The sequence below is a fragment of the Peromyscus californicus genome, unplaced genomic scaffold, assembly GCF_007827085.1.
Source record: "Peromyscus californicus insignis strain IS unplaced genomic scaffold, ASM782708v3 Scaffold_5__1_contigs__length_169319896, whole genome shotgun sequence".
Lineage (NCBI taxonomy): Eukaryota > Metazoa > Chordata > Mammalia > Rodentia > Cricetidae > Peromyscus > Peromyscus californicus.
The window spans coordinates 52484825-52500217 of NW_026294573.1; the positions used below are offsets into that span (position 1 = coordinate 52484825).

Below are 15393 nucleotides of genomic sequence, written 5' to 3' on the forward strand. Positions count from 1 at the left end.
AGGCTTTGCCCTGGAGGAGGTGGGAATGGGGGGGCGGGCTGGGGGGAAGGTGAGGGGGGCGGGAGGGAGGAGAACAAGGGAATCCGTGGCTGATATGTAGAATTGAATTGTATTGCAAAATTAAAAAAAAAAAAAATGTTCTAAAACTTGATCCTGAAATTGTTTTTTAAAAAAGAAGTCTGGTGTTCTTTTGTAATTGGAACACTGGCAATTTTGTTAAAATTTTGGGGTTTTCCAAAGTGGATAATACAAAATCTACATTTAAAAGTTCCAAATTAGGTTATCTATGTGAGATATCACATAGATATAGACAAAATATCACTAATTTAACACTATTCAAAGTTAAAGACAATGTCAGTTATTTAATGATTTAGGGAAATGTTTATTGTATATCTTTTTTTAGATTTATTCTTATATATGTGTGTGCTTGCACATGCACATGTATATTCCATGTGTGTGCAAGTGCTGGTGAGGGGCAGAAGAGGGTATTGGATCCCCTGAAGCTAGAGTTACTAGTGGTGGTGAGCTGCCAGATGTGGGTTCTGGGAACTGAACTCAGGTTCTCTGGAAGAACAGCAAGCACCCTTAACTGCTGAGCCATCTCTCCAGGCCCCAAACCTTTATTAAATAATCTTTTACAAACTTCTATTATATATGTGTGAAGGCACCCATGGGGGTCAGAGGAAAATTTTCTGAAGTCAATTCTTTTCAAATCATCAGGGTTTCTTGAAGATGCCCTCACCTGCTGAGCCATCTCCCAGTCCTACTACATATCTTTAAAAACAAAATAAAAAGCTATTTATAAAACTTAACCTCAAGCACATTAAAATAATTTTATGTCTTTTGAAGACTGAAAGGAAATATAATGAAAATATTAACACTTGTCTCTAGAGGGGAAAATTAACAATGGGCTTTTTTCCTGTTGAAATATATATAAAAAATCTTATATATATTATATATAATAAATATTATTTATATATATTATATATAATATATTATTTATATATATAATTTTCAAAACTTTTAAACACATATTTTTCCATAAATTAAGAAGAATCCCAGTTTTAAATTTTTAGGATCAATTAATTTACTACAGCATAATCGATTTCCAAAAGGGATTAGGGTGGTTGCTCATCAACTTCAGACAAGTCTAAATTCTAATCTGTTTTCACAACATAGCCAAATACCATACTGAAGTTGCTTTATTCCCTGAAAAGCAAGTCATAGATTTCTTTACAGGAAAGAAATATGATCATCCTTTATCTATGTAGTGGGTTGACAGGCTTCAGAATTTAGAAAGGAATCTGGAGGACAGGAGTTGAGTAATTTATTTCATCATAAAGCTAGTTAGAAGAACAGAAGTAAAACAAGTGACAATCTCTTTCCCCATGCCAAAGTTCTTTCCACTATGGCCTACCACCAAACACGGAAATCACTCTAGCCCACAGCACTCTACCGATACTGTGCATGATCACTGCGATGGGCTACAGCCTATGTGTTGGTCACATTCTAAAGTCAGCCAAAAGTATGAAAAATAAAATCACCAAAATCACCTTGAAAAGCCTTTCAATTGTTTAAAGCATGGCAGGCATAATCTTATATGCACACCCTTGTTCAGTGACATGTATAAATGTATAATACAGACTAACATTTACTATGAGCCAGAAATGACAGCCCACACCCGTAAGTGTGGCACACTCCCAAGTACTTGAGTAGATCAGGAGTTAGATGCCAGCCTAGACTAAATATATCAGGATACCGTCTTAAAATACCAAAACTAAAACTAAATGCATATACATATAAACATGCACACATATTAAAGAGCACTGGAGAGACGGCTCAGTAGTTAAGAGCACTGGCTGCTCTTACAGAGGACCTGGGTTTGAGTCCCAGCATCCACATGGCGGCTCACAACCATCTGTAATTCCTGAAACCCGCTTCTAGCTCTTATGGGCAGCAGGCACACACATGATTCACAGACAAATGCAGGTGAAACACCCACCCACATAAAGTCAAATGCACATGTGGAAACAGTCCTTTGTTACCACAGAGTCACATGGTTGAACTACACTAAGGATGCAGGTGCAGTTAACCCCCTTATACCTATCCCTTCACTACTCATCCTTAAATCCAGCTGCTCTTCTAGCTCTCAAATAAAAACCTTTATTTGTTCTTATTCTCACCTTGTTTCTGTGATAATCAACACTGAGCATTTCTTTCTTGAATGTTACTTCTTTTTGGTTTTGCGATATTTCACTTCCCAGCGTTTTCTGGATGATTCTTCCTTCATTCCATCCTTCACTCACTGTCTCTTTCTTTCCACATCCCAAAATACAGACATAAAATTGAGCCTTCATCTCTCCTGCATATTAGCTCATTCAATATTCACCCCCTTAAAAATCTTATCTGCTCTCAGTTTCAACTATTTCTCTGCTAAGCATTGTTATTATCCATCATATATAGCCGAGGGGGGTACTGAGGATCGGGGAACTTCTCTAAGGCTGCATGGCTAGAAGTAACTGGCAAAGCCAGGTTTGCCCACTGGCAGCTTAATGCTAATATGGCTGCTACGCTATCCAGCCTACAACAACAGAGGAGGGCTCATTGCAACATCAGATCAAACCAATCATTTGATTAGTTCCCTTCCAGAATTCCCTATCCATAGTGATATCTTTTATATGAATTAGTAGTAGAGTTGTTGCAAGGGAAAAAAACAAAACAAAAACAATTAATGAAGATTTTAAACAATGGGAACTGTTTTATCAACAAGAAGTCTTTTTTTTTTTAAGTTCGTACTGTTTAGTTGACATTAAAAGACAGTTTCTGTAATTCCCTGGCCTCACTCTCCTAATTACAGTAAGATTACTAACATCCCATATGTTTAGTTTGCCTTCAGTGTAGGGTCAAGTAGAACTGAGAGTGACAACATTGCATCTATATCCCATCTTATCAGCTAAACATCCCCAAACTCCGTGCCCACCCAGGCTTCGCTGCCCAAAGTGTATCTAAATGACTGAGACCCTGGGAACAGGAGTGAAAAGGCACATTATCATCATGAATACAATCAGGATTCTCCTTGGGAGAAAAAGAAGAAGAAGAAGAGGAGGAGGAGGAGGAGGAGGAGGAGGAGGAGGAAGAGGAAGCAGAAGAAGAAGAAGAAGAAGAAGAAGAAGAAGAAGAAGAAGAAGAAGAAGAAGAAGAAGAAGAAGAAGAAGAAGAAGAAGGAAAAGAGACAGAGATTAAACAAGTACCCAGTGGTGTTTGTGTGCCATTCACAGATGAGGAGCGTGGTAAAAATAATAAAGGGAGGCCATGTGCTAAGGATGTCTTCAGGTTCCATGGTCAGAAACAACCAGGCTGAGTCCTGAATGACACGAAGCAAACACTGTGGGCAGAGGAGCCAGAGGGATTAAACACTGGCTGCCAGCATCCTCAGCACATATGAACAGACAGACGAGAGAAGAGGAGAAAGCATGGTCCTCAAGGGCAGATCTCACAGGTCCTGACGGGTCGGATGAAAAGGTGGTCTGGGTTTCACTGTCTGTTTTAAACACTCAATGGATAACCACTCTACCACAAATTCCTCACAGCACTCCTCCAAGTTTCCATCCACAGTGCTGTCTAGCCCTTCTTCACACTTCTTTCCCGATTGTTCAAGATCAGTCCTTCCTGGTCTAGCCCAGGTTCTATGAACCTACCTCAGACCACACTGACGACTCCTCCAGAGCCCTAGACTTGTCCAGCATATCATATAGACGACTAACATTAACTGTGGCACCAGCAGACTCTGTTCAAAGCCAGATACCTGTGAATTGTGTGGGGCCTGAGAGAGTTGCCTGACCAGACTGTCTCGCCTCACTCAGCTGTAAACACCAGCGATGTGAGCATCTACCCAACAGAGCTGCTGTGCAGACTGATTCAGTTAATGCATTTAAAGTCCTTACAAGACTGTCTGGTGTCTAATGTGTTGACTTTATCACTGTTACTGCCATTATTATCATAATATTAGTCTTCTGGCATTTATTAAACATACAGACTCATTTATTGTTAATGTCTATTCTTGTCTTCCTAATGAAACTATAAACCCCTGAAGATTAACACAAGAAATCAAGAGTTCTTATCACTATATCCCAGGAGGAAAAGGGTGTAGTTGGAGAACATGGAGCAAGAAGGAGCATCTTTGGGAAATATCACAGACATGCGCCTGAAACACAGAAGTGGTTTCACAAAGACGTTTTCTGAAACAGTGACGGATGCAGGAAACTGTACCACTGCAGAAAACGGGAATCTTGATCTGAGACAAGAAAGCAAACACTCTCTCTCTCTCTCTCTCTCTCTCTCTCTCTCTCTCTCTCTCTCTCTCTCTCTCTCTCTCTCTCTCTCTGTGACTACTTTGGACAAGGCACACAGAGGCCAGTTCCAACCCAACATAAAACAAATAACAAAAGCGAACAATTCTTCGACAGCAGGATCTACCTGAAAACTGAAAAGACTTTCCGGAATGTGCTCTCTGCACAGAAATAGAGCTGGTCTGCTGCTGGGAAGGTGGATCCACATGTAAACGGAGGCTGTGAGGAGGAGGAGTCTGGAGTTGAGGCAACGCCTTGACTCAGCACTACCACTCAACAGTTACCTCCATTTATCTAAAGAACTGTTTCTTTTATGGGTATGAGTATTTTGCCTGCATGTAAGGCAATGTATCACACGCATACCTGGTGCCCACAGAGGTCGGAAGAGGGCATGAGAACCCCTGAAACAAGTTACAGACAGATGTGAGCTGTCATGCGGGTTCTGGGAATCAAACTGGGGTCCTCTGCAAGAGCAGCCAGGGCTCTTAACCACTGAGCCATCTCTCCAGCCCCAATAATTATGGTTTTGTGAGAGTTGTTGACCTTTCTAAAACTTTCTTAGCTGTATAAAGGATGTAACAGCATCTGCCTCAGAAAGTTCATGTAGAGTAAGTGAGATAATACATAGAGTGCTTAGAAAGGACTTAAGAAATGTTAGCTTTGCTAAACTGCCTTTAAGATTTTGAAAGTCAACATGGCATACCAATTTTCTTCTGTAGCTAGAGGATAACTAGCCAGATACATTTATTTTTGTGTTAACGTCTATTCTATAATTAAATTATTTCTTTTTTAATTTGATTGATTTATCTTTTATTTTTGCATGAATATTTGTGCTTCTGTGAGTTATGTGCCTCACATGTATTCAGGATTCCCTTGAAGCAGATAAGGATGTTGGATCTCCTGGATCTGGAATTACAGACAGCTGTACATTGCCATGTAAGTGCTGGGAATTGAATCCAGGTCCTCTGGAAGCATGGTCAGTGCTCCTAACCACTGAGTGATCTCTGCAGCCCCAATGATTAATTTCTTAATAGTCTCATTTTTTTGTGCAATTTTCTGGCCTCAAACAGTAACAAGTAATATGCTTGCCAATAAAAAGAGTATCTTATTTAATAATCATCATCAGGTTGGGAACCATTGAGAGAAAATACAAACAGTTCCCATTACACCGAGGATGGGACAGTGGAATGGAGGGTGTGCAAGTTCATCCACAGGCCAAGCAGATGTGCTGGCAGAACTATGGAAAGCCATAGGTCTGCTTTGCAGAACATGGAGAGAAGCAAGATACAGACGCAAAGAGTCATCAGTAAAAGCAGATCAAACAAGATAAAATGAAATTATTTTCTCAATTTCAAGAACAATTTCTTAAACAGAGAGAAACTGGACACTCCGTGCAAAGGACGTGTGAAGTCAGTATGGTTACCAGCTAGCAGCAACATGGTAAACCAGGGTGGACAGACTTCACCAACCATCTACTCAGTCTCAGTCTTCAGAACAGTGTTAAAGACAGCACTGTTCTTATCTTCACTACTGAGAGACCGATGTACAAGGAGGGAAAGAGCATGTCCACAGATGTACAGTGTATCAGAGAGGGAAAGAGCATGTCCACAGATGCACAGCATATCAGAAAGGGAAAGAGCATGTCCATGGATGCACAGCAGAAGGTGAGGCCCGGGGCATTTTGGGGGAGGAAGCAGGGATTTCTCTTGTGCCCCCTGAAGTCTTATGGGTTAGTATGCTTTGAGCTTTGACACTGAATGGGTTAGAAAGAAACTATAAAGGTATGAATGAGAAGTTACTAGCACAACCCTAATTGCATTTTTATTTAATATATGTTATTATTTTATGGGTATGGATATTTCGCTTGTATGTCTATCTACATTCATGCAATAGCCATGTGGTCAGAAGACAGCATCAGATCCCTTGGAACTAGAGTGACAGAGGGCTGTGAGCCACTACATGGCTCCTAGGAATCAAAACCAGAGCAGCCAGTGCTCTTAACCACTGAACCATCTCTCCAGCCCCCTTAATTACATTTTAAATAAAATCACTAGGGCAGCTGTGTTGACAGCAGACAGTAGTGCTGTGGGATAATGCTTTTGTACAATGGTTTAATAAAACACTGACTGGCCAGTAGCCAGGCAGGAAGTATAGGTGAGATAAGCAGACAAGGAGAATTCTGGGAAGAGTAAGGCTGAAGCAGGAGACGCCGCCCAGGGAGCAGCATGTAATGGCACACAGGTAAAGCCATGGAACACGTGGTGACATATAGATTAGCAGAAATGGGCTGAGTTTAAATGTAAGAGCTAGTCGGTAGTAAGCCTGAGCTAAATGGCTGAGCAGTTTTAATTAATATAAGCCTCTGTGTGTTTACTTGGGTCTGAGCTGCTGCAGACCGGGCGGAACACAGGAAAACTTCTGGCTACACTGTAGGTGTAACAAGGTGACTGTTGAGAAACTAGAGCAGACTTTCAAGGAGGATGGCGTCAAGGAGGATGCCGTGATGGGCCAGAGCGATGAGAGGGGCCAGAAGTTACCACTCAGAGTACATGTTGAAAGAGAGATGATAGGAGCTTCCTATGCTTCAGACACAGGGCATGAGGTGAAGAAGGATCCAGTTTGAGGGCAAGGCCCATAAAAATGGCATTGCTGATTTATACAGTAACCAAATTCTTTCTCATTTGCTGTGCTTTACTTTAGTACTTTTATAATTTACTTTAGTGTCCATATTCCTTTGGATGGATATTAGATAAAATGTAACAGGTCTCTTTCTAGACAAAGAACTTGTAGCAAAATTCTAGTGAAATAAAAAAAAATCAAAATAATTTTATGATTTTTTTAAAATTGATCTTTTCATTTTATAGCAAGTCATACACTTAAAAAATAGCTAAAAGACACTTTATAAATATCATTGTTAGGAGAGCCTGATAAAAGAGTATGTGTCAAAATAACTCTACCACTAAGAGCAACCATGAGGAATGAATGAAATAGATAAAGGCCCTGATGAAAAGCTTCTGCAAGCAAAGGAGATGAGCACATCTCACGGAGTGAGAACCCTGATGAGGCAGAGCAGATCAGGAGATACCAGAGGCCAGAAGACAAGGGGCGGGGGGGGACGGTCACAAACACAGAGCCCTGTGTCCCATGAAAATACCTCCAAGACAATTCATTTCTGAAGGCACTGGATGGGGCCGGGCAAAACAGGCTTCCACGCACGGTGGGAGACATCGCTCTGGAGTACTAGGTACAGTGATGGAAGCTAGCTACCAGCAGAGGACAAACTGAAATCATGTGCCAGCCCCTAAAATTCAGTAAGAATACAGTACTCTGTGTCACCTGCTGTAATAGACCTGACAAATGTGGGGGACCTGAAAATCCTGAGGAAACAGGAGGTAAGCATGCCCTGAGGGAACAAGCTGTAAAATTATTAAAAATGTCCTGTATTTTTTTTTGTTTTTTTGCTTTTCTTTTAAGCAAGTCTAGTCATCTTAAAAAGTACAAGATCATGTGAGAGTCAAGGAAGACGGTGAACTTCTCTAGATTAAAGCAGATTCAAGACACACAGCTGTCACACACGGCTATCAGCTGGTCCCTCAGCTACGCCAGGCATTAGCAGGGTAACTGGTAAAAGCGGTACCTTCTAAAGTTCAGATGCTAATGTGATAAACAGCGTCACTTCCCTGATTTTGACAGCTAAACTGAGCTTATGCAGGAGAATGTCCTTGTTTGTAAGAACTGCACACTCAATTATTCAAGCATAATGGGGCATTATGCTCGCAATTACTCTCAAATGGTTCCGGAGCAAAGTTAACTGTATTATATTTTCAACTCTTCTTTAAAATTTCAAACTGTTTCTTTTACATGGAGACAAAATAAAGACATAAACAAAAGCACTATTTTTTTTCATCCACAAACAGCACTAAAAGAAATAACCATGAAAGCAATTAAGACAGACCTGGATGAAAGCAGCATGAGCTGCGAAGGAACAGAGGCATCAGAAAAGGTGACGCTCACTACAACACAAGGGATTCAGAATCCTACAAGATTCAAATTGTGGACAGCAAAGCACAGAACATGAGGTAGGAAATATTACAGAGATGGAGGCCGCAATTCTAATCACATAATTGTAAATGACTCAGTTGGGCCAGGCGAGGTAGTGCAGGCCTGCAATCCCAATACTTGTGATGCAGAGGCAAGGGGATCAGGAATGTGGGCCATCAGGATTGGCTCAGTGGGTAAGGGGGACTGCTGTCAGATCTGACAGCTGAGTTAGATGGTGGGAATCCATAGGGTGGAAGGAGGGAATTGACTCCCACAAGCTGTCTTCTGACCTACACATGTATACACACACACACACACACACACACACACACACACACACACACACACACACACACACATACATTGCACACACATGTAGAGGCACACAAATGATAAATAAGATAATTTTTAAAAATACAATCAGTCCAGCCTCAGCTACATGGTTTTCAAGGCCAGAGGCTTCACACAGGCTTCTATATATTCCGTCTCTCCAGGGACTGAAGAGATGGCTTGGTGTTAAGAGCACCTGTTGCTCTTCCAGAGGACCTAGGTTTGATGCCCAGCACCCACATGGTGGCTTAAAACTATCCATAACTCCAGTTCCAGAGGATCTGATGCCCCTCTTCTGACCTCCCTGGGCACTATGCACATCAATGGGGCACAGACATCATGCAGGCAAAACATTCACACATAAAATAAAACAAATAAACCTAATAAAACTCTCAAATCAACCAATAGAAAAATTTTAATCAACCAGTAGATTCTATTGAAGAGTAAGGCCTAATAATCATAAATTTGTACATAATTACTGATATTGCCACAAAATATATAAAACAATGAGCAATACAATCTAAAAAGGAAGCAGAGAATTCTGTACCCCCAGGTGGAAACCTAACCCACAATCTTACTCAGCTGTGAGGCCTGGCAGCAGGCCCCCTACCCACTGAGCCATCTGGATGCCCACACACCTGATCCTCTTGCTCCTCCATCTACACGACTCATCACTGTGACAAGAGCTGGAAGAAGCAGTGTCAAGACTGACCTGGGCTCCTGGTGTCAGGGTTCAGGCCACCGTGACAGGGAAGGCGTGGAGGTCGGAACAGCTCTGCTCCCGGTGACAAAGGTATGAAAAGGGACCAGAAACAGGACCAGGCTATAACCCCAAAGGCCTACCCCAGTGAAGCCTCCCCACTAGCCGGGTCTCATCTCCTAAAGTTTCTACAGCCTCTGCCATTAATACTATCACCAGCCGAGGATCAGGTGTTCAAACACATGAGCCTGTTAGGAACATCTCAGATTCCAACCACAGCAATCACCTATCTTTCCATAAATTAAAAAGCATGTAGGAAAATAAAGGACATAAAAAGCGTAAGGGAGGGAAGGAAGGGGAAATGACAGACCAGAGGCAGAGCTGAAGGGAGCTACTCCATCAAGTCCTGGGAAGCCAGCAGCTGCTGCGTATGCACTCCAGCAAACCTGACTGTGTAAAAGGCACTGGGTGTTAAATTCCTCTGCTAGGACGTGAAGAGGAAAAGCTAGGTTAGATCAGTGGGTGTGGCTACATGGGTTCAGCAGCTTTGACAAGTTCTGAAAAGCATTCGAGTATTTCTTGACTAGGTGGCCAACCGTATGTATCAATGGCTCGCTTTCCCTCTAGTCCTCTAGACCTGCCTCGGTTCTCTCTTCCTGATCTAAGTCTGAGTGCCTGCTTGATCTTACTGATTCTTCACAGACCTTCTCAAACCAAATACTTCCTCTCCAACCTCACACCTTCAGGTCTCAGGCAGGAATCCTGGAAAGGGGCGTTACAAATCAATGAAAAAAGACTACACTTGATAAATGATACCAGGACAACCATTTATCCATGTGGGGAAAAGATGGAAGTTTCTAAGTATAGAGCAGAAGCATGAAAGTTCTGGAAGAAATCAGTATGTTTATAATCTTTGGTTAACAAATGTTTTGTTGATACTATATTTAAAAAACATTAAAAAAAATAGTTATTTGGTATCTTACAATTAAAGATATCAGTGAGTTTGAGGCCAGCCTAGTCTATAAAGCGAGTTCCAGGAAAGGTGCCAAAGCTATACAGAGAAACCCTGTCTCAAAAAACGAAAAAAATAAAAAAAATTTTAAAAAAAGATATCATTACCAAGTAAAAAAGTAGCCTAGCAGAATATATTTACCAAATATAAAGCCATCGAAGTAGTCGTGTCCAGATTTACAAAGCCTTCCCTCATAAGTAATTAGCCCTAATGAAGAATAGAGAAAGAAGGGAGCCAGAAATGCACAGAAGAGGAGCTAAATGGACCAGTAGACCCTGATAAGATGTTTAATCTCACTACCAATCAGAGAAATATAAACTAAAACTCCAAACAGATACTTATTGGTGGAAGTATTAAGGCAACTCCACATAGTTAAAAGGGAGGTTTATTTTGTGGGTTAACTTACAAGTAAAGGGATAGGTTATAGGATCCGGGAAAGGTGTAGCGCAGTCCAGTCCTGTTCTCTGGAGAACTCTGCTCCATCTACCTCCAGCGTCCAGGATCCAGGAACCAAGAGAGCCGTACATCCGGATCTTAGGTCTTAAGGGCTCCTGTCTCGGCCCCACCTCAAGTGTGACAGTTACCAGAAGCTTCAATGGGTCAAAGCTGAAACAGCTACCCACTACAGATACTACCTCTACCCAGTAGACTGATTTAAAATTTTAGTCAGATACTTTCACTTGTCATAAAAGGTGTTGGGAATTCTTGCACATTGCTCCTTAGGATTACTTTGGACAACATTGGACAGCATGTGGTAAACACAGAACCATGCATCCCCATGCCCAGCATTTCTATGCTGATGCACAGAATATGTCTAATGCAATCCTAAAAGAATTAGATATGCACAAGAATATTTTTTAGGGCCAGGTAGTGGTAGCACACACCCTTAATCCCAGCACTTGGGAAGCAGAGGCAAGGGAATCTCTGTGAGTTCGAGACCAGCCTGGTCTACAAAAGTGAGTTCCAAGATAGCCAGAACTGCTACACAGAAAAACCTTGTCTCAGAAAGAGAGAGAAAAAAAGAATATTCTTTAAAATACTGTTCATAGGGCTAGAGAGATGGCTTCAAAAAGTAAAGCACTTGGAGAGGACTTGGGTTCAATCCCCAGAGCCCCATGGCTGTTCACACCATCTGTAACTCCATTCCAGAGGGGATATGACGCCCTCTCTGGCCTTGACAGGCACTGTGTTGCATGTGATATACTTAAATTCTTGTAGATAAAACACTGATGTACATAAAAATAAATAACTCTTTTTAAAAAAGAAAATAAAAATAGAATATTATTTGTAACTAAAAACTGAAATAAGCAGCCGGGCAGTGGCACACGCCTTTGATCCCAGCAGTCAGGAGGCAGAGGAGACAGATCTCTGTGAGTTTGAGGCCAGTCTAGTCTGTTCTACAGAGCAAGTTCCAGGACAGGCAGGGTTATACATGGAAATGCTGTCTCAAAAACAAAACAAAACAAACCAACAAAACAAAAACTGAAATAAGCAAATGACTATCAACAAAAGAAAGACTGAGAAATTTAATAACATACCAAGTAATATATGATGTTTGTGGGTGTATGAAGTGGGTGGGACAGACTGATCCAATATGGAAGTTACCAGCAACAAGTAAGGACAGGAATGCAACTGGGGAAAGAGCCACGGACATTGGATTCGCACCAAGTATAGCATATGTGTATTTTTCATAAGCTCAGTGGTAGAATACAGGCATTTTCCTCATACGTCTATATGCCTGAAGTTTAAATTTTAATGTCATAAAATCCATTATTAATGTGCTGCTTCAGCCTGACATTCTCACTTCTCTACAATATTATGTCAGTGTACTTTTCGAGTGTCGCTCACCCTGCCCTGTTTCCTAGTGCAGTTTCCTAAGCTGCAGACATTCATACACGGCCTTCCCTGCTTTGCTATGTATGTTACCTCTACTGTGATTAATGAACACTTTCCTTTTCACCATTTATGACTTCAACAGTTCTGGGGAAATCATATGTTTACTACACCCACCATGTTTTCTACTGTGAAGAGAAATAAATATATGTATTAAATGTTTGTCCTTAGTGACACCTGGAAATACCAAATCACGCCCTGGGTTAACTCACAAGTAGTTCTCCAATTCTGGTGTAAAAGATGGCTTTGTTAGAAATTGAAATCTCCAGACCACACCCTTTGGGGTTCTGGCTCAGGTCGTCAGGGGACAGGAAGTCTGTCCTTTATGTACTCTAGGCATCCTTCAGAGTGGATCCCTCTCTGGGTATGCCCCACAACGCTGCTTCTCTCGGCCTGCCCTCTGACTATTTCCTTGGCTTCAAGCACGTTCCCTCTCACCAAGCAATGGGAATTATGCATACGCTTTCAGGCTCCACTTAAATACCACCACCACAATAAAATACGTAGACTTGGATGTGCCATCTCTCTGGGTTCAACCTGCTTCCTTCCCCATCAATTTATTTCTAGTTTCGTATAGACGCTTATCATATTCAATGCAATATATGTCTGCTTGTCATGTTCCCTCTCCTTAAGCATAAATGTTACTCGAGGCTAGAAGCTTTATGACTTATTCAAACCAGGAATTCCATCTTGGTCACTTTATGTTTGTATACAGTAGCTATGTACATACCAGACAGGATGCACTCCATCCAATAACTAGCTTAATAATTTTTATTAACATTTTTCAATCACACAGCATAAGAAGACTATTCGCCCATAGAACATTACAAATTAAACATGACACTCTAGGCTGCCTAGCTTCATTTTCAAAATGAGAAAAGAGAAAATAAGTTCTATTAAAAAAGAAATACAGAAAACAATTAGGTTGACTAAAAATACCATATTCTGGTTTGGGGTGTGTGTGCTTAACTTAGAACTGCCCAAGCAAAAGTAATTGACAAAGTGAGGCTTTGATACGACTCAGAAGCACTATCTTAAGAAAGTAGGGAACTGGCTCTTGAAAATTCTCGGAACTTCCAGAAGACACTGCAGCACAGTTTCCCTTTGCCTTAACACTGCACATTGCCCTGATACATCAGCAATAATTCTAATTGCTTTTCTGGTGAAGAAAACCATAGTAACTATTCTTATTCAGAAAGATCAATATGTAACTCCTCTGCAAATGCTTCGTTTTGCCATAGGCGTAGACTGTACTCCCATTTCAAACACACTTATTCTGATCCAAACAGAAAGTAAGCTAATAAAAACAGAGAAATATACCTTTATGTGGAAATACTCATCAATATCAACATCTATCACCGGATTGCCTGAATTTATATATTTTAGCACATATATGGTATTTTACAAAGACAAAGGATTAGCAAACCAAAACATACACTGTCACTTCTGATTTCAAGGAAGGAAGCAATGGGAACTCCATGATCTGCTCTGTTCACTGGCCTCCCTGTTGCCAGGGAGAGTGAGAAGTGAGGACTGTGGGCAGGATGGAGGAAGGTCTCGCTGATCTCACTTTCTCCTCACTCATTTTTCAGTCACATTCCTGTTAAATTTCCTGTTCTTCTTGGAAAGTCAAGTAAACTAAAATTCTCATTTGATATTTTGTACTTAATATTTTCATGCTGTTTTTACATTGCTGAACTAAAATGTTAAGCTACTATATGTCTACTTTCCTGAATGAATAAATTCAAAGGGACGTTAAACAGTAATAAAATCCCTATTACATCTGAGCACAAGTTCTGAGTGCCTCACGGTGATTCTAGTGTTGTCCTGACTTACCATAAAAGGACAGTCTATGTAACTACTGATGAAGACACCCATCCAGTTACTCTGGCTTCTTGGGCAGCTAATCTTTTTTCTTTTCTAAAGTACTAAATACGGGAGTTATTAAAGCTCTGTATGTGTTCCAGCAGTGTTCACACACCAAAAATATGCACCACTTTAAATGTAAAAAGTAGCTGAGTAACTACTTCAAAGAGCAATTAAGTAGAACAGACCAGACAAGACACAGTTACTAAAAGATAACAACACACTCCGTTTGATAAAGCAGTTCTAAGAAACGCAAAAATATCATTTCTCTTTAAAAATATATAAATAAAAGAAGCACTTGGAGTAAAAAGAAATGAAATTTGACTTGATCAAATACTTCATTAATTTTTTCTTCTACCCCTAAGGGAGTGCCCTTTAAAATCCTCTTCAAATAGGATGTAACCTAATTGCTTGTCCCAGGCCAGAGTTGACATGATTTTTATTTCAACATTGCCACCTAGTGGACAACACTTTCAACTAGTCACTGGAACCTTGTCTCAAAGGCTGGCTCCCCAGAGTTAGTAACATTCAAGGAAGAATTTTCCCGACATGTAACAGTTTGCACATTTATTGTTATAGACTCTAACTCAGGTAATTTACAAACATTATACACCAGGCTTTTAATATGGTACCTTAGTGATTTCTTCAGACGCTCGTTCAAAGTCCTGGACGTTTCGACAGTAAAATCCTATCGTACAACTAGGATCCATTTTCCGAAATGACATCTTTTTAGGAGAAGGACAGTGGAATGTCTGTAATTTTTAGAATAGTTTGGGATTAATTTACCCTTACTTGATGGACTGAAGTAAATACCTTTTCTCAAAACTATAAACATATTTTCTAAGGAGCTGATTTTAGCCCTTCCTTCCCATCTCTTTAAACATGTAAAACCCAAGAACCAGGATCGTGTACATTTAACCAGACTTTCAGCCTACATGACCTATGCTGTTTATCAAGCATAAACAAAGCCAACTTCTCAAACATGGAATGCATTTCTAACACTTGAAGAGAAGAAGGAGCACAGATCACAGAGCTGGCATTTGTAGTCTAGTCTAGAACCCTGTTAGCTAGCCAGGAGACTAAGTTAAGTCTGTCTTATTAGAGATTCTTCACTGTTTATACATAAATATTCATAGCGGTTTTATTCATATAGCCAAAGCTAAAAATGAACCAAATATCCATAAACAGGGACTAAATCAAAA

General features: G+C 40.6%; 1 protein-coding gene across 6 annotated transcripts in view; it reads right to left on the reverse strand.

Annotated features, from left to right (window-relative positions):
- Nucleotides 1-15393, reverse strand: part of Atg4c (autophagy related 4C cysteine peptidase) — a 121340-nt gene that overhangs the window by 44973 nt on the left and 60974 nt on the right. For 5 of the 6 annotated variants that reach the window (XM_052715285.1, XM_052715283.1, XM_052715284.1 and 2 more), the window contains exon 10: nucleotides 14824-14943. The exons of the other annotated variant lie outside the window; for it this stretch is intronic. In XM_052715285.1, the coding sequence (XP_052571245.1) occupies nucleotides 14824-14943 (120 nt within the window). The remainder of the gene's footprint in view (nucleotides 1-14823; nucleotides 14944-15393) is intronic. 6 annotated transcript variants of the gene reach the window in all.